This window comes from Diceros bicornis, chromosome 5 (genome assembly GCF_020826845.1).
Source record: "Diceros bicornis minor isolate mBicDic1 chromosome 5, mDicBic1.mat.cur, whole genome shotgun sequence".
Lineage (NCBI taxonomy): Eukaryota > Metazoa > Chordata > Mammalia > Perissodactyla > Rhinocerotidae > Diceros > Diceros bicornis.
Genome location: NC_080744.1, coordinates 49946898 through 49969030, shown reverse-complemented (window position 1 = coordinate 49969030; position 22133 = coordinate 49946898). Strand labels below are relative to the sequence as shown.

The following is a 22133-nucleotide window of genomic DNA, read 5'->3' as shown; positions in this document are numbered from 1 at the left end:
AGAAAGCAAATAAAAAACAGTTCTCAATAGACTGCTGAGAGGATTTTGTTGAAACATTTTGTTTGGTTTGGTTTTGTTAAAGAGCCATGATCATTTCACGAAAAGAGAAAGTGAAGTTAACTTCAAAAAATAAGAAACATGGAAAATTTACTAGACAGCACATTGAAAATCAATTGAGGGCTGGCCCCGTGGCTTAGCGGTTAAGTGCGCGCACTCTGCTACTGGTGGCCTGGGTTCGGACCCTGGGCGCGCACCGATGCACTGCTTCTCCGGCCATGCTGAGGCCACGTCCCACATACAGCACTAGAAGGATGTGCAACTATGACATACAACTATCTACTGGGGCTTTGGGGACAAAAAAGTAGGAGGATTGGCAATAGATGTTAGCTCAGAGCCGGTCTTCCTCAGCAAAAAGAGGAGGATTAGCATGGATGTTAGCTCAGGGCTGATCTTCCTCACAAAAAGAAAAAAAAAAAAGAAAGAAAATCAATTGAATGGGGCATTAAAACAAATTTCAACATTTAAAAGCTATAGAAGCTGGAGAAAAACATTGGATAATTCATTGGAGGGTGTCTATGCCCAGTCTCAGGGAAATGACAGTATGAGTCTTTTTCATTCTTGATTTTTGGGACATGAGCATGTGTTAATCAACGCTGAAAATTACCCTAAAATAAACGACATATGAAAACATTTCTTTCTTTCTTTTTTTTTTTTTTGTGAGGAAGATCAGCCCTGAGCTGACATCCATGCTAATCCTCCTCTTTTTGCTGGGGAAGACCGGCTCTGAGCTAACATCTATTGCCAATACTCCTCCTTTTTTTTTTTTCTCCCCAAAGCCCCAGTAGATAGTTGTACGTCATAGTTGCACATCCTTCTAGTTGCCATATGTGGGACATGGCCTCAGCATGGCCAGAGAAGCGGTGCGTCGGTGCGTGCGCGGATCCGAACCCAGGCCACCAGCAGCGGAGCACGTGCACTTAACCGCTACGCCACGGGGCCGGCGCTCACATATGAAAACATTTCTTACTCCAGCAAAGTGTAAGATGAAATGATGGTCAGTTTAGAAACTCAGCAAATGAATAGCTAGGGAAAGCATGTAAAAATACATCTCATAAGAGGGAATTCTCACATCTCAGGGGAATACTGCATCTTGGGGAAAAAAGGTGCTTTCTTAGCAGCAAAAGGAGACCAGATCAAACTAGATTACAAGAAGGACAGAGAGCATGGGGATTTTTGTGGAATTAGGCAAAAAGATAGGGTGGGGGGCAATGAATGAAAGCAACACAGAAAAAACAAAGGGAAATCCTAAAATTAGCCATGGACTACAGGAAATGAAAGTCTGTAAGTCACCAATAGGAGTTGGATTAAAGGGAAGAGAAAATTTTTCTTTTAATGTAGCACTTAGAATAGGTAGAAAGATAATTAGATACAGCTAATAGCATCCTAGCTGAAGTGAAAGGATGGGACTGGGTATGTTATCAAGAGAGGGTCTCTGGCCTAGGTAAAGCCTAGGAGAAGGTGGTTCCAAGAACAAGCAGAGTCCGAATTATGAGGTTAGGATCTAAGAACAGAGTGTATTCAGCAATTTGGGAGACTTGCTGCTATTCTATTTTAAATACTTACAAAATTTTCAAATCTTCTAAACAAACATATATTATTTTCTAAAATGTATTTTATGATTATAATAAAATGCATGCTCATTGGAAAAATAATTTATAAACCAAGAAAGCACTAAAATTAAAAGTAAGTTACTTAATTTTTCAAAGTTAAGCATGGTTAGATGTGTGTTATTCCAGTATTCTTTTCTATTTGTAGACAGGACGTAAGACTTTCACAATAAGAAAAAGAAAACAATAAACATTATTTTGACGTTACTGAAGTGATTCCAGAAAATAAGGCACTTTTTATTGCGTGTAGACACTGTTTTAATCTGTAGAAAGCAGGGTAAGAAATGCTTTCACTCTGATAAGCCTTTATAGCCAGGTACAATCTATGGACTACAAAGGAGAGGATGCTCATCTTCTAGACAAATATTTTGTTAAAAATTTCTGCTCCAAGAAACTGGAATTTAAAGTGAGTTGCCCTAATATATCACTGTTTGAACAATTAGGACACTGGAAGGAAATGAATTCCCTTTTCTATTCGTAACTATAAGAGGAAATTAAAAGGAGTCCAAGAAATAAAGCAATCAGGCCTCCTGCCAAGGGCAATGACTAGCATATTTAGACCATCAATATTCCAATCTACCAACTGTTAATATTTATAACAGGAACAAATATTTTTTGCCTCCATTTGCCATATACCTTTTCTCTTTTTCCCCTAATGAAGTTTTCTTTTCCTCCTCATCCTGTGGGTTTCCCTCATAGGATTATGTAACCCATTTCTTTCCTATACTCAAAAAAAAAAAGTCACATTTTGATAATTCTGAGAAAAAATATGTTTCTTGTTTTGAGGCATTTTTCACGTACTTGAGGTGTGCTTTTTTGGAAAAAAAAATCTATTAGCTGTCCTGAAGGTATCATTTTACTATTTCTGGACAAAAGCATCAGGAAGATTTGCAGAGCAAAGATTATGTACAATGTGGCCTTTTAAATTTGTTATAAACATGGCCAGAACAACAGTAGATTAAGTTCTTGTGTATAAAAACAGACATAATTTCAGGGCTGATTTATTCATCAGAATAATCATCACATAAGATTGACTGTAGAAGCTAAAATTACTCAGGTAAAATTTTGTTTGTGGTAGAAAGTTCAAACAGAGACTAAAAGTTACGTGCCTATTGGTGGAAGACTGTAAGTAACTTATTTTTACTTGTACTGTTTTATAACAGATACTAATTATCATTGACCCAAGTAACTTATGGGGTGAGTCCAAGTAAAGAGGGCAGAGCAATGCTAAAGTGGATGATTCAATAATTCAAGGAGAGTATGATATAGGATATGCCCTCTGTAATCACAAGGAACATGATCTGAAGACAAATTCAGATAGATTTGTTATATATTATAAGTATTACTTTTTCACCAATTCAAAATTTCAGTGAAAATGTATTTATAAATAATGGAAGTGGTGAGAGATGAGTAATTTATTATATATAAAAGGCCAAACATTATATGAATTCCTTCACTGGGAGAAACTAGCTATTTAATGGGGAAGATCTAACTTTTACCACTTGGTATAGAGACTGAGTTCTTATAAATCTTCTGAGAGAAGCCATGAAAGAGTAGGAAGAAGGGTTAGGATGTTGTAAAAGGGAGAGAGGGTAAAGTGGGGGACCATCCCTCTTAAAGGGACCCCATTCTACTGTCCCCCTGCGTAACCAAGCAAAGCCAATCATGGAGCCATGGACAGTTATGTGATAAAAGTAGTTAATAAAATTAATAACTAATAATTACTATATACTTATGTGTCAAAAATGACTGAAGTGCTTTCTTTTCATGATCTCATTTGATTCCCCCAACAGCCCTCTGGAAATATTAGTATATCATTTTACATTTTGGAAAACTGATCTGGTGACATGGCAGGCTAAGTTGATATAGCCTACTAGAGAAGTGTTGGAAAAAATATTTTAATATATAGAAGAACTCAAAAGAAATAGATTCCCCAGGTGCTTGAAATAAAAAAAAGAAACTTAATGCCAGAATCACACAAGCTGATTCCGTGGAAACCCAAGGGATATGTTTGGAGTCTGGTTAAACTCCTTGGGCAGGAAACTTGGGGTTTTCAGACCACTTTGAGACATGAGATTTCGACTTTCCTTCTACCTAATGCGGGCATTGAAGACAGTAATGAGAACTTAAACATTTTCAGACCTTTATGTTTTTTGCATGACAGAATTATTGATTAACTTTAAAATTTGAAAAGTAAAATATTTTTATCAAACATTTAAGAAATATATCCACTATATTAAAAGAAACAGTATAGATAATTTTAGTCTATTTGATGGAGAAGAAGGAAAATAAAGAAAATTCAGTCTACACAAAAGAAGCTTGGAAAGGAAATAAAGCAAAAAAAAAAAAAAGAGGCACAGCAAATTTTTACAAGTAAAAGAACAAAGCACAAATATATTATTATAAATGGAAGTGGATTGAATTCACCTATAAAAAGACAAATTCTCAAAGTGAATTTTAAAATTGAGCTACGTTTTTTTTATGAGATACATATAAAACACATCAACATTTAAAGAAAGGCCTAGAAAAAGTTCTATCAAGGAAATACTGACCTAATCAATCTAGTACAGCTGTATTAATATTACACAGAATATATGTTAAGGAAAAAGCATTTAAGAGATCAATAATATTATTAGCAAAAGTTGAAAGAAACAATTTATCAGGAATATAGAAGTCCTGAAACTTGAGTACCCAAAAGAAAAAGCTCATATGGGATATCTGCAAAATTGATTATGCACTAAGCCATAAAACAATGCTCAATTGAATGCTAGACTGAATATACAGTCCAGGTCCTGAACACAATGCAGTGACAAAAATAAAGCCCATAAGACCTATCTTTGGAAGATTAAATAAAATATTTTCTAAATAATTGATGAGTCAATATATTAATCATTGGATCATTTATGAAATGATTATATCTCAAAAGCAATGAAAGCATTACATATCAAAATGTGTATGATACAGCTAAAGTGTACAGAGAGGAAAATGAATAGCTTTAAATGTATATGTTAGAAAAGACAAAAGGGAAATTAAGTTATAGTGTACAAGTATGGGAAAAACAAATAAAAGCAAGGAAATAGACATAAAATCTTTGAAGTCTGGAAGGGGAAAGAAAACAAGGAAAGAATACATAAGGAATGGAAATATTTTCTTTCTAAGATTAAGTCATGGATACATAGCTGTTTGTATTATTGTTATTTATTGCCTTCACTCATGTTGTAAATAGTTTTGTATCGATGCAATAGTTAATAACAACAATCAAAATTAATCAACTATATATCCAACTCAATAAGTTAGAAAAGTAGCTTCAGGAAATACACAAAGAGAGAAGAGGATGTATCTGAACAAGACAAGAACAGAAATAAACGAAATAGAAAACAAACACTACAGAGTCAACAAAACAAATGCCAGAGAAACCTCTTGCAATACTGATTTAACAAATGAGAAAAAACATGCAAGTAAATGATAAGATGAAAACAGCACAAGCTTTTATAAATCATAATATAATTACATGAATAATTTAATGGTATTAAATTTGAAAATTTAGAAAAAAAGAACAAATCTCTGGAAAAAATATAAATTATCAAAATTGACTCAAGAACAAATGTTTAAGGAACCTGAATAGAATTATTATATTAAATAAATTGATTCAGTAGTCAAACAACCACCCTCAAAAAAAATTACAAGATGGTTTCAGAGGCAGCTTTGCCAGTCTTTTAAGGTATAGCAACACTTACTTTATGCAAACCATCCCAGAGAAGTGACAAAAAGGAAAGCTTCTCAACTTATTTTATGAAGCTAGTTTACTATTGATGTCAAAATTGTTCAAGGACACAGTAAACTGTAAACCATTTTACTTAGGAACATAGATGCAAAAATCTTATATAATTAGCAAATGTGTGAGAAAATCAAGGCCAGCAGAATTTCAGTTACTTGCTCAGGGTCCCACAGCTAGTAAATGGTGGAGCTGGACCAACATCTATCTCTCCAAAGACTGCGCTCTTTAAGAAGGAAAGAAGCAGGACCAACAGCAATACTTTTAAACAAGAGAGAATCTTTAAATTTGACATCATTACCGCTCATTCCCATATTAGTACTCCCTGGAATATGACCTTCACCTGCAAGAGGCATTGGACTCAACATGTACTTTCCATCCTGATCGCAAGTCCTGACTGCCACCTGACGGTCTAGTAAGACTCTTTTGTCTGGCAAGACATTTCTTTCAATTCTCACAAACTGTGAGATAAGTATTATTACTTTCATTTTACAGATGAGGTGAACAAGTCTCAGGGAGGCAAAGGGTATTGATAAGAAACAAGTTCTTAAAGGTAGTAAGAGGTAGAGCTGAGGTTCAAATTTACGCCCATATCACTTCGACACTCATTCATGTGGTTTGAAAGGGTTCCTGCTCCTGAGCAGGAGCTCCAGAGTACCTGGGTGTTCTGTGGGCCTGCAGCTTCCGCATTGAACCCCAGGCATCAGACAGATGTTCTGATCTGCTTCCTCCTTCCATGTTATCTTTCTAGTGTCATGCTAGGAATAGGTCTCCCGATTACTTCCAAATCTAGTTCTTGTCATTTGCTTTTATTGAGCCTGAATCCTATTACTGGAAGAAAGACCCCCACTCTCCTAGACAAACTAACCCTCACTGAGAATTGACACTTTTGGGATGCATGCCATTAGACCAGCCCCCTAAACAGAGTCATCAACCCAGATAGAAAGAACAGGGTTGTGGAAGCCCTTCTCAGTTTAGTGATTTGGATTTCTCACTCTACTTGAGTTTCCCCTAACCCTCACCTAAGCTTGTCTTAATGTAAATACTCCTGCCTGTAGAACCTTCCATCATGACCTGTAGCAACAGTGGGTACAAAACATAATATCTCAGATCCCTACCCACTATATTATAAGCCTCATGATGGCAGGGATTTTTAGCTGAGTTGTTCACTGCCTTATTTGCAGAATCTGAAACAATGACTGACACATAGTAGATAGTCAATTAACATTTGTAGAATTCTTGAATGGGTCTACTTTGATTGACACACTGTTGGGTCCATACCTAGGAAACTATCACTCTGTGAAAGCAAATACAGAGCTGGGCCGTATAGTCCCAGGCAGACCATTGCTGTAGCACATAGAGACTAGATTGCTATTCCTTCTTGTGTTATTAAACCAGATGGAAGTGCTCAGAAACTGAAGTCCTTAAGGACTTATTAGACTGAGATTCCCAATCACCCCTAGTAGCTCCTTGTGAGTGAGCTGGAATTGGTGATGGATGGGGCACCTGGCAGTGCTTCACCCACTGCCAACAGGGTGTTAGTGGAGGCTGTGCTGCTGTCCGCTGGCACCTTGCTTCAGACTTTAGAGCCCTTTCCTTCTTTGGAAGAGATAACTGAGTTTTTACCATCATAAGTCTCTTTAATTAAAATAGAAGTGCTACCACTCAACATTTTCCACATGGTCAAGCCATTTTTCTTCACATAAAGGCAAATATTTCATGCTTTCACATTGAGGGTGCCTAGGAAGACTTTCAGCACCAGGAAGTAGAAATTATTCGCTTCAACATTTATGTTAGTTGCCCATGTAACAACTTAATGTGACAGCTTGTCAAAAGTGATATTTAATGTGCCTGTTGTACAGAAGTCATATTTCATTTATTTTTTGAGACATGGGCCCAAGGGAAATGAGTTTTATGAATTTTAGAAGGAGCTGATGGACTCTATTCATCCATCCAACAACCACACAAAAAAGTCTTTTACATAGGCCTTCTGAAACTAAAGTAAAATGATATTTTTTAAGTTGATGGAAAGAAGATCAGGAGCTAATTCAACCATAAAGTGAGGGTATGCTCCCTGTTCAGGGCCTCAGAAAATGTAGTAGCATTCTTGTAATTTCTATTGCTTTCCTGTTAACTTTTCATAAGAATGAATATTTGTGGTTCAAACCAAATAGGATATTTTAAAATATAAGAAAGGAATAGTGTAGGAGTTTATCAATAAAAACACTTGGCTTGACTATTTCCTCAAAAGCAAAAGACTAGATACTTCGATTCAGCAAGCAATATGGGGCTTTCTCATATATCAGAGGATATTTACTTTCCCTATATCTAAACTATACCCAAGATGTTACATGGCATCATAAATCTAATAGATAAAAATATGACATTGGGAAACCAGCCACATTTTCTTAATCTGTGGCACAACAGAAAATGTTTTAACTTACTGTAGACCAAGATATTCAAATGGACACGTATTGTTTTTGTGACCTCTGTTGGGATGGGGAACGTTTGCTGATAGAGACCTAGGAAAGGTTGGCTTTTGGGTGGAAGACCACAATGACAGGAAGAAGAGAAGGAGAAATATAAACACAAATAATGATGTCAAATGTATAGAAATTTATAACAAGTAAGGTAATATTATTGGCAAAATTTCTTTATGTAAGAATGACAATGTCACTAAAATTGAGAAAGGTAGAGTATATTAGTTCCCGTAAGGGAGGGCACAGACAAATTGTCTCCAGTAAAAGCCCCAGGAGAGTGGCTGTGCAGACTGCAGTTACCATGGCATAACATCCACGGCACATTAGAATCGCCTAGCAGTTTTTTTAAACCCCTTATACCAAGGCTACACCTGAAGCCAATTAAATCAGAATCACAGGGAGTGAGACCCAGGCCTCGATATGTTCTAAAGCTCCCCCAGGTGATTCTAATGAGCCAAATTTAAGAATACTGACCTAGATATTTGCAGCCTACTTGTATCTTCTAATCATGTTGGTTCTTTCATTCAACAAGAATTTATAAAGCATCTACCTCAGGCCAGACGATGTACTAAGCAAGAGGGATGAAATATTTAACAAGAACAACAAAGTATAGTGCTACCCTCAAGGACAACAGAGTCTAAAAAAAAAAGCTTATGCAAAATAATCAAATTAATGGTAATATAAAAATAATAAAAACAGCAGCTCATATTTATTGTTTACCCTAGGCTATGCTGAGTGTTAAATATGTATTCACTCCCTTAATCCTATATCTTATTATTACCTCACTATAGAGATGAGAGGACTCAGGCTCGAGAAGCTACATAACTTGCCAGGTATAACAGTGCTAATTTACTAGTACAGACGGGCCTCACGCCAGGCAGCCTGCACTCTTTACCCATACTACACTATGGAGGTCGTGATTAAAAGCTAGAAAAGCCCGGAGGAGGAAACTACTAATTCAGCCAAAAGAGGAGGAGGAGGGTGTTTGGGAAAGCCTCATAAAAGAGGCAAAACTTAACTATGTAAAAATTTAGCAGGACTTTTTGAGGGGGAGAATAAGAGGTCAACTGTGTTAGGATGGAATAGCATTTGTAAAGACGAGAAGGTGCATGAATATTTGAGCAGCAGAGGATCATTTGTGTGATAGTGAAGCTGAGGCCCTGAGGACATTTGTCTAAAGCCAGACTCTCTGCATTCTCCCAGTTATTCCTAGAACATTGGAATGAACATTACAAATGAATGGCCCAAGAAAAATGCTTTTCCCCTGGACTATGATCAATACATAGTTAGTAATTGACTTTGCACCTACCAGTTCCTCATTATTTAGTGATGTCCTAATCACCATAGCCAGGGAGAGTCCAGATTTCCGGGCAGCCAGAGTCTAAAACAAACAGAATTATGAGTTATCAGTACATGAGGTGGCTGCTATGTACATATTGTTCAGCAGAATGTGAAAATGTAAGAATATCAATGTTCATGTTTTAGTCAATAGGGACCTGCCATTTTCAGTAGTCAGCCACCTCAACCTGAATGTGGAATCATAGAACATTAAAGCTGAAAAAGGCCCCTTAGATCATCAGATTCAACCTCTACATTTTACAGATGAGAAAACTGAGGTCAGACAAGGCAGATGACCAGCCCAAGGTTTCCAGGCTAGCAAGAGAGTTCTAGAACATTGTTTTTCCCCAAGGTGGTCGTGATCACATTCTTTCCTAAGACGTGACCATTGATACAGAGCCAGGTAATCTGTGTGATGGCTTTGAATCACAGTTGGAGCTAGATGGTTCCTGAGTTGCTCTTAGTTCTCTGGAACATTCTTCCAGGACATTTTCTTCCAAGTGTCCATTTTATCAATTGAGAATCATTATATCCAGATTTGTTTTCTTCATTCAGTATTGGTAACTTAGGTGATTTTAAATAAGAGTCAAATCCCTTTAGTTTCCCCTATAAAATAGAACCACTATACCGTTCCTACCTGAAACATATACAATATAATAAGCTTGAGAGTGCTGTAGAGAACTTTGGAATCAGAAGTTCTACATGGGAAAATTAAACCTGCTCTCGCATTAGGAGCAAAGGGAAGTCATAGTGGAATAATGCTAAATATATCTCCTTGGAGCTACAAAGCCATGCACCCAAATAAAGTTCAGCACAGTCCTAAGTGGGGAAGCCACTCCCACTCATCTCTACCCTTACCCTGTAAACCTATAGAGGGCTTACCTCCAAAGGCTTACCCAAGATGATCTTCCATCTCTGACAACTAGTGTCCATAAAGTTATGTTTTAGTCTGTTTGCACCTGTTGTTTACATAAGTTGGTCTGTCTTTCAGAATTGAACTAGATGTTAAATTCTTGGAGAACCCAAACTTCTTATTCTTGTCTGTTTCTGCCTTTTTATTTCCCCATCTTCCCCTTTTTAATCCCATGAATAAGTGCAGTGTGCATTTGAGATTAGCAAATATTAATTAAATAAATTGAAAATCACTTACCATGGCCTGAAGATTCCAAATGTCAGAGGAAACAAAGTGTAAATGATTAGACATAAGAAAGGTGAGAAAAGAGTATAATGATGTAAAATAAGCCTAACACTTTAAAATAATGTCCACATTATAATGGCAGGAATTTGAGCTAATCATAAAGACACGTCGTGTTTTCCAGTATAAGATCTTTCCAGTCAAGATTCTATCTTTCCTAATTTAAAACTAAAGTGATGGCCTTCAGATCAAGGTTTTCACAGCAAAATTAAAAATTACTGATATAAAGAAATTGTGCACATTGCTGCTAAAAGGGAAATTTTGTTTTCTCTGGGGAAAAATACGTTTTCATGTCATAAACTATTCAGAAGATGCTTCCAGAAAAATGTGAAGACACTGTGGATGATAGAAAACACTTTTTTCAATGCTATTTGTGTTTATAATCCAATACAGATCATTTTCAACGCTTCGCATCTCTAAGTGGTCCCTAGCATATTTCACTATAGGAGAGCATGGCTTATCAAGAGTTATGTCCGTGGCTCGCAAAAGTTTTAATGACTTGGCAGCCATGGTTTTCTTTAAATAGTGGAATAGCTTATTAATTTGGATAGACTTGATCTTAATAGAATAAAGAATTGATTAATATTATCTGCTTGTTTTATAAAATATTAAAGTCTGCTGGGCTAAGGCAAAGAATTCCAAACCAAGCCTTTAACTGCAAATTAAACTCGTGGCCATTCATAACACTGAATACATCAAAGCCCAGTTGCAGCAGCCCACTTGTCACGCTGTGTGACTTCTTTTCGCTCAATTATAGGGTCATTTTAATTCAGTTTGTAATTTCAGCTAATATCAAAAGTTGTCAAAAGGTTAGAGTTATTTCCTCCATCTAATAGGTTCTAAAGAAATAATAAATATAATACTTGTTAGAATCTAGCTTCTTGTATGTATTATTCTATGAAATATTTACAGGCTAGGCATTTAATTAGAGGACGATTTGACATCTAATAAAGAAAAAGACAATATATGCAATCAAAGAGAATTAAACAGGAGTGACTCACCACATCTCGTACAATAGGCAAAGTCTTCTTCCTGCGGAGATCTGGCATACTGTCGATCCCATAAAGTCCCCGCCCAGCCCTGAAAGAGGAAAAGAAGCAACAATTTCAATGGGAATTGACGTCTTATGAGAAAAATTCCACTGTTCATAGTAAAAAGGCTGTGAAAAAGATTAATGGATACTATGGTTTTCAACTGGTTCACGAAGAAGCAAAGATCGCAGACTCCGGGACCTTGTCCAGTGAGAAGGAGAGACTCCAGTTACCAGTTAGTGGTCACTTGCCTTCTTGGATAGTTGCACATATTGAAACTTTAAAATATACATGGCCTGGTTTGACACACTGTTTTACTGTCAGTATCACAGAGAGAATAATCAAAATTCTTGGGTATATGGGACTTTGTACCTCCAGGAAGCAACAGAACCAAACCATTTTTGGTGAACCTCTGGTCTGCAATGGTAAAGAATTACTTTTATTATAAAAATATCATTTTTGAGTGCGTTGTGTCTTCACAGATTAAACTTCAAAGTGTCATCCAAAGATCAATAGACACATTTAAAATACTAGTGATTACCCTAATACTAGAATTTCCACTTATCAGAATTTATCCACAGATAAACGCACAAGAAAATAATTTGTTGTACAAAGATGTTCATTGCAATATTTTTTGTGATAGCAACAAGAGCTAGGTATACTAAATATTCAGCAATAGTATATTGATTAAATGAATTACAGTGTATTATACAATGGGAAGAATGTAATAATTAAGTGAATGAGGTAAATATGTATGTGTATATATGAAAAAATACTCATAATATGTTAAATGAAAAAGCAAGTTTGAACATTAGCAAGTTTAATATGGTCTAATATATGTGTGTATGCTTATTTATGCACAAAAAATATCTAGAAAGATATTCACCAAATTAATAACCATAGTTACCTCTGTGGAGTGAAATTGGATGAGAGAAAAAGAGAAGACTCTCACTATGTTATAAATTTGATAATGTTCAATGTTTTTATAATAAGCATGTTCCATTTTTGCTGTTTAAAATAATTTTAAAATATATTACTAATTACATTTCTTAAAAATGAGTTTAACGCGTTGAATTTGATTTTTTATTGCATCAAAGCTAGTCTTTTTATGCAACCCAAAAGGTGCTAAAATCACTGATAATAACTTCTGCTTATGCTCACTTGAACTACAAAACTCTTGCTAACCTCTAGCTCAGAGTTAGCTTTTTCACCAGAAACAACACAATTCCTATCTCTGGGCGTTAGCTAGTTAGCTCTGCCATTAGAACAGGCTACAACAGCCAAAAATGGGTTATCAGTATTTTATAGTCCAGTTTTCCACTGACACAGAGATGGCCTCTTTGTTCTTGCTTAGCTTAGTAAAGGGAAGCCTTTGTCTTATTGGATGTTTCTTAATAGCCATGGTCTTAACTCTAGTACTTCTAGTTGTTATCAATTACTAGCTTGGTGATCTTGGACAATTCACTAAATGCATCACACAACTCACGTAAAATAGTATTAAAAGCAAAATATTAATAAAGATAAAATGTTAATAAATAAAAAGTAATAGTTCCATAACTTATGTGTTTGAAAATGAGGAGTAATGCAGTAATACATGTGAATTCTTAAAACCATTGCACATGAGTAAGATGGATGTGTTAAACTCAATGATGAACAAATTATACTTAAGGTCAGGCACTCCAACTTAAAGTTACCCTTAGTTTAGATCATACAATACAGGAAAAGAGTAAAGGTAGGGCAGAGATCAAGAAAGAAGAAAGGGGAAGGAGAAAAGATAGGAGGGAAGACAGTGTGTGTGGTAGGGGGAGACGACATTTAAGATTCTGTCCATATTGATCCTATGAGAAAAGAGTTAATACAGTTTCTATCATTGCCCAGCATCATGCTGACACTCTTTGGGACAAGGGCTGTAATAGTTACAGTGACAGTCGAAGATCAAGTATTGGGGTCACAAAAAAGAATCATTGGCGGCATGCTCTTATGAATTGCAAGAAACTGCAGAGTCAAGAAGGGGAAAAGGGCAATGAACCTGTTTTTTCTTCTTCTCAATAACCATCTTCAGAAAGTGAACCAAATACTCTATCAGCGTAACTTTTTGTTTCCCTCCTACCCTCTTTCCGTATTCTTCCCTCTCCCTGCCAGTTCATGCTTGACCGCTCACATCCCAAACATCAAATGTATGGGAAAAGGATTATGTGAGTGGGTTCCTAAAAGGATTTTTCCAGTTTCATTTGCTCCAATCTAAGGCTCTGATTCCAAGCAGTTTCTACTTTCTCCCATCTGTGAACAGAACTAATAATGGCATGAAGTGTACATTAATAAATGTCTTTTCACCACATTACATGGCAATCATACTAACTAGATGCCTTCCAATGTTTTGAAATGTTTTGACTCCTACATAAAGTGACTTTAATAACTACGTAAAGAAACACATTCCATTGTGATAATGGTTGAGAAAATGATTTATAAACTGCAAAATGTTATATAAATGAGTTGTGTGTTTTCTTCATATCAATAATGATTTTTTTTCTTTATGTTTTTCTTCTCATGAAACTTAATTCAAATTCCCAGGCACAGCTAGGATCTTGAGCAACTCTATACACACACAAATTCAGGAATCAGTTACATGGATACATTTTCTTGGGCCCTATGCTTGTCCCATCAGAATAGAGATATCCAAAGACCCAGGCCAAACCTGAGCATTACAGAATAATGAGCCCACGTTAGAAGACGTGGATCCAAAATTCATCTCTGTCTCCTCTGAGTTTGTCATTTAATTTAATTTAACCTATATATGGTAATTTATAAAATTGTAATGCAATAAAAATGTTCTCTTAACCTTCACAGATAGCCTCAAAAATGTTCTTTATCAGGTTGTGTTTCCTTATAATTTTACATTTTAATCATTACTATTAGAAGTTTGTATAAACATATACTTTCATGAGCTTATTCATCAAGCAGTAATAAAGCTTTTATTGTAAACCTGAATCTTAAAAAAAAAAAAAAAAAACTGCCCTAATGGTCTCACCTCATGAATAGAAAAGTACTTGGTAAATACTGTGAAGCGCTACAAAATATAAAATATTTTCGTAATATTTATTGAGACGCTTCTTAACCAAGAGAGATGTGAGACAGATTAAATAACAAAAAATGGTGAAGACTGTAAATATCAGTAGGTAAATAAATCATTGACTTTCCAGGCAAGAGGTCAAGTTCATGGATATTAGTTAAAATCCAGAAGGAACTAGGTAGGCTCAACGATGAGGAGGTCAGAGGGAGTCATCAACACAGGCAATAGCGGACAAGTAATTCTGAAGGTGAGATCTGATTCTAGGGAAGAAGCTCTTTGACTTCAGCCCTTTTTGGTATAGATGATTGAACTGAGCTGTCCCTAATTGTATCCAGGAAGCTAGCTAACAATAGCCAATATTTATGGGTGCTTACCAGGAGCCAGATATAATGCTAACAGTTATAGCCAAACTTTACACGTATTATCTCATTTTATTCTCAAGTAATTAAATGAGGTATAAGTACAATTATTTCTCTCATTTTATAAATGAGGAAATGGAGGCACAGAATAGTTCAGAATCATCCCCAAGGTCATTCTCTAAGTCAGAGTTAGCAGCGTCAGAATTTGAACCCAAGCCCTACAGTTTACCATGCTTTACTGCTTACATGATTGGATCATTCCACATTTACAACAAGAATATGAGCTGAGGCTTATGATTAATCCCTTCAGTGAAACTAAAGTTAAGCAACTTACCCAGGCCTAGAAGTATGTGGCAGAGCTTAACTTCCATTGCAGGATTGTCTTATCTCAAACCTCATGTTCTTAATAACTAATAATATCTTTTGGTAGGAAGAAATAAGAGGCCAGTCCCAGTTCATCTAGAGATGCTGCCAGTATTTGAAATTTTTTTAATGTATTCCGAGAGAGTACTTCAGATCAGAAACCCTGTATCACTGTAAAAGACACTCCCAATCCTCCCCAAGAGGTTCCTCTCCAGCTATTTAAGTGTCTTCCTAGGAAAAAGGAGGCTTTTAGAATGTAGACATTATAAATGGGATAAAAACATCAGGAAATCTATGGGAATATCTGGAAAATCAATGATCACATATAATTGACAAAATGGACATAATTTTATAGGCTAAATTAAGTGAAATGTGTTCTAATTCAACATTTGTTCAATTACATAGTCATAATATTTTCATGGTTTTGTTTATTTCTTAGTTCTTTGCATAATTATATTAAAAAGATTTTACTGAGTTTAATAAAATCTGAGATATAAAAGTATATTGTATATACCCTGACTCAGGTTCAGTTAATCATCTTGTTACGGAACAAACACAATGCAAATTATCAAAGGGACATATATTCTGTAATTTTTAAGGAAACCGATATTTAGACACAGGAGACAAAAGCTGATTTTACTGAGTAAGCACCTTTTACTTATTTTAATCCAAAATTGATCTGATAACATACCAAATGTATACAGATTGAAAAAGAACACTGAGAAGGCACCAAGAGAGTATTGCATGAAAACTATCAAGTAGATTTTCTAAAGGTAGTACTTTCTGATTACGGAACAAAGGTGCCCCATTATTTCCACAACTGGATGGTTGACAGTTAATTGTTCATATTCATAGACTAATTTCCATTAGAGATCAGAAAACTGGTAGACTCCATTTATATCCAAAGGAGTTGTTAAATTAAAGACTACAGGCCCCAAAAAACAAATTGTAGTGCTTCTGTTTATTTCTATGTTTCCAAGACAAGGCAGGACTATGTAATTAATCTTTTTTAGCATTATAGAACATTAAGGCAATATAAAAGATTAATAATGAATCATACTAAATCCCTGTCCTGTAATACAGCCATATTCTCTTTCAGACTTTGAAGAAATTTTTTTTGTATTTATTTAGTTACTTAATGGTAAACATTAATATGTTTGGCTTTCTTTGATTAACATTATATATTTTAAATACACTTTTACACAATTTTCCTGATGATCATTATATACTTTAATTATTCACCTGCTGCATATGAGGATATGTTGTTCAGTATATTTTCCTTTTCTCTTTTTTCACCTTCTCTTTTTATTTCCATTATCATCAACACAATGAGTATCTGTGTCTGTGTAACTGATGATTGACTCCCCACATCCAATTAATCAATTCCTGAAGATTTTTTGATTCCATATTTCATCAAAACTAAGACATCATCTGTCATAAGACACAGCATTAGTTTATATATCATTATGAAAAAAATAAGATTAATCTCTGACACCAGGCTTTCTTAGCAATTATAATTTAAATTTTTTACTTATTGAAAGGGCCCTCTTAAACTGACTTCATCTATGGTGTAGATTTCTATCATATATCAATCGTATTTTTCTATACATGAAAAGGAAAATATAAACAAAATTGTTATTCTTTGAACTTCTCATTCAGAGTCCATCTTTTCAGAATTATTCTTCAACTCAGAATTATCAATGTCTGAGACTTTTTCCAAATTTTGTCCTTTAAGCCATCAAGAGCGTTGGTGATTTAGCATTATGTAAAATAGTGCTCCATTATTGTCTCTTTTGTTCCAAGAAGCAGACAGCTATGCTGCAGATTTTGATGCTGGTGGGCTCTCAACCTTATCAAAAACATCAAAGTAGACATACAGGCAGGCAATGAAACTCTTACAACTGCTGCTTGTTTACCAATGTTTTTAACACACCACCTCTTAATGCATTGTTAGGATGCATCTCAATTTGTTATAATGTATAAAAATGTATGTTGTAGAATTGGTAAATATGGTATTTTTGGCATCTGTCACCCTGCATTGATAGTGCCCTATTCCAGGCCTTACTGTCTTAGATAATCTCTTAGATTTTTTACCAGCCCACTTTTTGCATTGCCAACAGAGTGATTTTTCCAGAAAGCAAATCTGAAGATGTCATTTTCATACCCAATATCCCTCATTGCTTACAATATATAGAACAAACCCCTTTACATCCCAATATGGTATGGTTGCCCTCTGGTTTCATCTCTTTCATCTTCTCCCTCTACTTCCTTGTTCCAGTTATCCTGAACTCCTTGTAGAGCCTCAGGGACATCACACTATTCCCTACATGTCTATTTTTACTCTGCTATTCCCTCCACTGGTACTGGCCTCCTCACGGAGTAACATGAACTAACACCTACCTACCTGTCAAAGGAAACTTGAACATAACACTCATTGATCCATAAGGTGGATGAAAATACCTCCTCCCCATCTCAACCAAAGGTATTTTCTTTCTGTCAGTAACAAATATTTACCTTTTAACCCATGCAGCTGCTGAGAAGTCCATTTGAGAAGGCGGAGCCATGATTCTCTCCTCTCCTCCCCCCTTACTCCCAGCCACTCCAACTCTGGCATATAGCAGGGAAGAATAAAAAGTGTAGGTTCAAGTGAATAGTCCTTGACATCAGAGAGATTAGATATTAAATAAACCATGGTTTTGGTTTAAAATATAAGATTCTTATCTGTGAAATAATACCTGGAAAGAGTAAGACAGAGAAGCCTGAGGACCAGGAAGAAAGTCAGGGACTTCATGCTAACGTGGGTTAGCAGGCAAGGGCTGAGTTACTGGAAGAAGAGCCTAGTTACTAGACCAGCAAATATTTTTTAACTTCCATAAATCTCAGTTATCTCATGTGGAAAATGGAAAAATTAGCTTCCTTGCGGCATTGTTGGGAGCACTGAGTGAGGTAATAAATATAAGTAGGTAATACATTATTGGTAGCAATTATTTCGTTATAGAACTGTGTAAACAGGAACATTATTGAAGTTGATGGAATGTATGCTGGCCCACTGCTTCCCTAAGGTTATTTACATTCTTCCAAACTGAAGAATAGATTAATAACAGAGTCTTTGGCAGACATGAACTTGTAGGTAGCTATCTACCTAAAGAATTAAAGGAAGAGAAGGGCAGAAAGCCAAAGTCGTGATTGTACCTTATGTTGTATTCTGAGCTCTATTAACTTCCTCTTCTGACTCAACTTGAGTCTAGACTTCTTTCCTCTGTTGATCCCATTTTGGTAAGCACCTCAGCCCTGACGACATATCTTGGCCCAGTTTATTCCTTGCCTAACCCTTATCTAAAACCTTGGTCCCAGTTATTTAACTTCAAGTTGGATAAAAGTCTCGCAGGTGCTCCAACTAAGTTCATTTTTTTCTATTAGCTCTAATCTTGAAAAACACTGCCTTTATCCTCTCAAATAATTTTCTAAGCTCTGTCTCAAAACAGAAATAAAATTCAAAGCATAAATCTCCTCCCTAGTACTAATCATTCCAGACTCCTCTATCTTCTGCTTCATTACTTCCTGGATTCTCTTAACTGTGGCCATAAAGAAGGATTTTGTCTTTATTGGAAATTGCATATAGTCCTTTACACTACCCTTGATGATCTCTTTGGAGGGATCTACATTAGAGAGTGACGTACTGTCTCTCGATAAAACCAGTGCAGCCATATTTCCTTTTGCCTTGGCATGATCACTAGTTCTTTGGTTGAGCATGAGATAAAATAATTGGCTTGAGTTTTGAGGCCATGTTTGTATGAAAAATATATAAAGTTATGCGCAGTGGACAAAACTGTTCACGTCTGAGAGGCAAGAGGAAAATGAAACTTAAGTAGGGTACAGCATATTCATATTCTCCATCTCTTTTCATTCTAGGTATGTATTAACAGTAAACTAGCATGTTGCATTGCCCATCATTTTTAAATTGTTTCTTTTCTGTTTCTCTGTTTTGCTTTTAGTCTCTTGTTCTTTCTCTAGTTCATACTGTAAATTGGTATATGAAGGGACTCCACTGAAGCAGGCAAGGAGCATGCCTGTTTTGCTGAGTGTCCAGAACACAGTGGGTATCAATAAATAGTTTTTAAATGTGCTTGAATATTTCCACAAACCTGTCAGCACTTTCAAGCCAAGACATCCATTTTAGAACCAATTATTTTCACTGCAAATGTTTTTTGGATGTCTCCTTTTGATTTCTCTGTTTTTTATACTATCACCATTTGCCCAGTCACAGAAGTTTAAAATCCTAAATCCAAGTTGAAAAACTCAAGCAACTTAAGAAATCATGTATTCCAATAGTCTTATATTTTAGGCATGTGAAAACTGAGCTGCAAAGAATTTAAATGCTTGTCCGAGATAACCAGATTACGGCAGCAGGCTAGAAATACTCACGGTTCCAGACCACCACTGCTGCCCTTTCCCTCTCCTTTGCTTCTGATATCCAAGAGGTATCAAGCCTTGTCCATTTTGCTTCATGGTCACAGTCTGTCTGTCTGTCTTTCATTTGCAACTTTCTCTATATTTGGATCACTACAATTTTGTTGTGAATTTCATTGTGTTATGCCTGGAATTCTTTTTATTGCCTTTTAAATTATCAATTTCCCCATCTGCAGTTTATCCCATTTTCAATTCATCTTGAACAAAACTGCTATATCCATCTTCCCCTACTTATGTATGAGACTAACATGATGAAAGCAATGTCTTAAGAAGACCAGGCTGACAGTGCTGCTCATGACGGATTAGAGGACGGATCAAGGAGAGAGAGCGATAGTCTAAAAGATTGAAGTAATCCTGGATTCCTTAATGGATTCCTTAATGAGGGTCTTGACGGAGGTGGTTTCACCACTTTGTTTTTCAACCCCTTCATTCCACCTTATGAACTTGGGTAAAATTCCCAATTCAAACTGCTATAATATTTTAAAGAGTAAATGGCCTCGTCAAGGAGAGCCTTTGTATTCTACTAAATTGCTCCTTTCCTAGGCATTTGACCTCTTACTGCTTCACAATGCTCTTTAACACTTTAAAGAGGCTTTTTCTTTCAAACCCTCGTTCCTTTGAAACATGGTTTCAGAAGTGCTGACTACCTCATTATTCATCTCTACATTCTTTTTAAAAAGCTAATGTCATTTTTATGTTTTTAAAGAGATAAAAAGGATGTGAAAGATTTACCATCCTGGTGGTAAAAGGGGTTGCAAGTTATATTTCCAGTGATTAAAAATATTTTTTAGGGGCCGGCCGGGTGGTGCAGTGGTTAAGTTCACACGTTCCACTTTGGTGGCCCAGGTTTCGCCAGGTCAGATCCTGGGCGTGGACCTACTCACCTCTCATCATGCCATGCTGAGGCAGCATTCCACATAGAAGAACTAGAAAGACCTACAACTAGGATATACAACTGTGTACTGGGGCTTTGGGGAGAAAAAAGATAAAGAAGAAGATTGGCAACAGATATTAGCTTAGGGCCAATCTTCCGCAAAAAAAAAAATATTTTTCATAGCAAAACAACCAAATGGTCACAGGTTTTAGTACAATGAGTTGCAGAAGTGAAAAGCTAAAATGCAGCTGTTAAACACTCCCCTGAAGATTTCTCAATGTTAGGCTTGAGAGGGCAATGTCAGGCGTCAGGGATTAACTTCTAACAACTCAGTTACAGTATGTATCTTTTAGGGCTCATTTCCTTAACAGATTGTTTATCAAGTAGACAGTATAGCTTTTTCTAGGGCTCGCAGTTCCCTATACCAAAACCTTTCTTACCCTTCCCATAACATTACCTGCACCTAAATTAACCTCAGACATTAGCACATGCTACAGAACAGAAAACAAATAAAAAATACAACCTTTAAACTTTCTCATAATTAAGCATTCATTATTGTTTGAAAAAAAATTTTCCCTTTAATTAAAATTCATGCTACATAGGGTCTCAGTTTAGAGTGTTACTTCCTAAACTCCTAAACCATGCTTCTGTGGCTCAAAGCTGTAGTAAAAATGAAATTGTGTGTATTAATGTTCCTTGGCTTGAAGCTAATTTTCTTAGTAATCTCTGTCTGGAAAACCTCAGCATCCATTTATACATAGTTTATAAAGTATAATCATTCATAAGTTAATGAAAAACCAGCTTCTTAATGTGTTTTAGTTAAACGCCATTAAATAGAATCAAACATCTGATAGCAAGGAAACTACATTTCTCAAAGCTAAAACCTCAGATTCCTTTTAATTATACTGTTCTTTAGATGTATGATGCATATTTAATCCCCTGAAATTTTTAACAATCCCGCTCCTATTACTACTGAAAATTAGTAGTACTTGGCAGCAGAGACTAAAGCCGTTAGGTAGTTGCCAGACTTTCACAGCCCAAGTCCCTCTTTTTCTTCGACAATGTTTCTTGAATCCTTTTTTTACAGCTTCCCTGCTCCATGCTAACAGAAACACAAAACATGACCCAGAATCTCGCTCAGAATAAAGACACATCCAACTCAGTGGCCTAGCTTTGACAGGCAGTACCAACAAAGGCCCTGCTCACCGCAAGGAAAAAAGAATGAGGAGCGAAGGAAACTCACGCTTTGTGTATCTCAGGAAGTACCCCATTCACAGACAAGCCAACCGAGTCAAGCTCCGGTTGTATGTTATCTCATGGTTATCTCATTATTTTAAGGGATATTACAGAATTCTTAGAGTAGAATTAAAATCTAATTTTAGAAAAACAATAAATATATACTAGGTACTGTTTTAATAAATTGCCAACCAGGGGGTGGATGTTGGAGGGATTTCAGTTGAGCCAAACATGCAGGGATAGAATATAATAATATTGTAGTATCAATCATATTT

At 35.9% G+C, this 22133-nt stretch overlaps 1 protein-coding gene across 2 annotated transcripts in view; it reads right to left on the bottom strand.

Moving 5' to 3' along the window:
* Window positions 1–22133, bottom strand: part of UNC13C (unc-13 homolog C) — a 590924-nt gene that overhangs the window by 340494 nt on the left and 228297 nt on the right. For both annotated transcript variants that reach the window (XM_058541619.1, XM_058541618.1), the window contains 2 exons: window positions 11457–11535; window positions 9232–9303 (listed from right to left, as the gene is read on the bottom strand). In XM_058541619.1, coding sequence (XP_058397602.1) covers window positions 9232–9303; window positions 11457–11535 — 151 coding nt within the window. The remainder of the gene's footprint in view (window positions 1–9231; window positions 9304–11456; window positions 11536–22133) is intronic.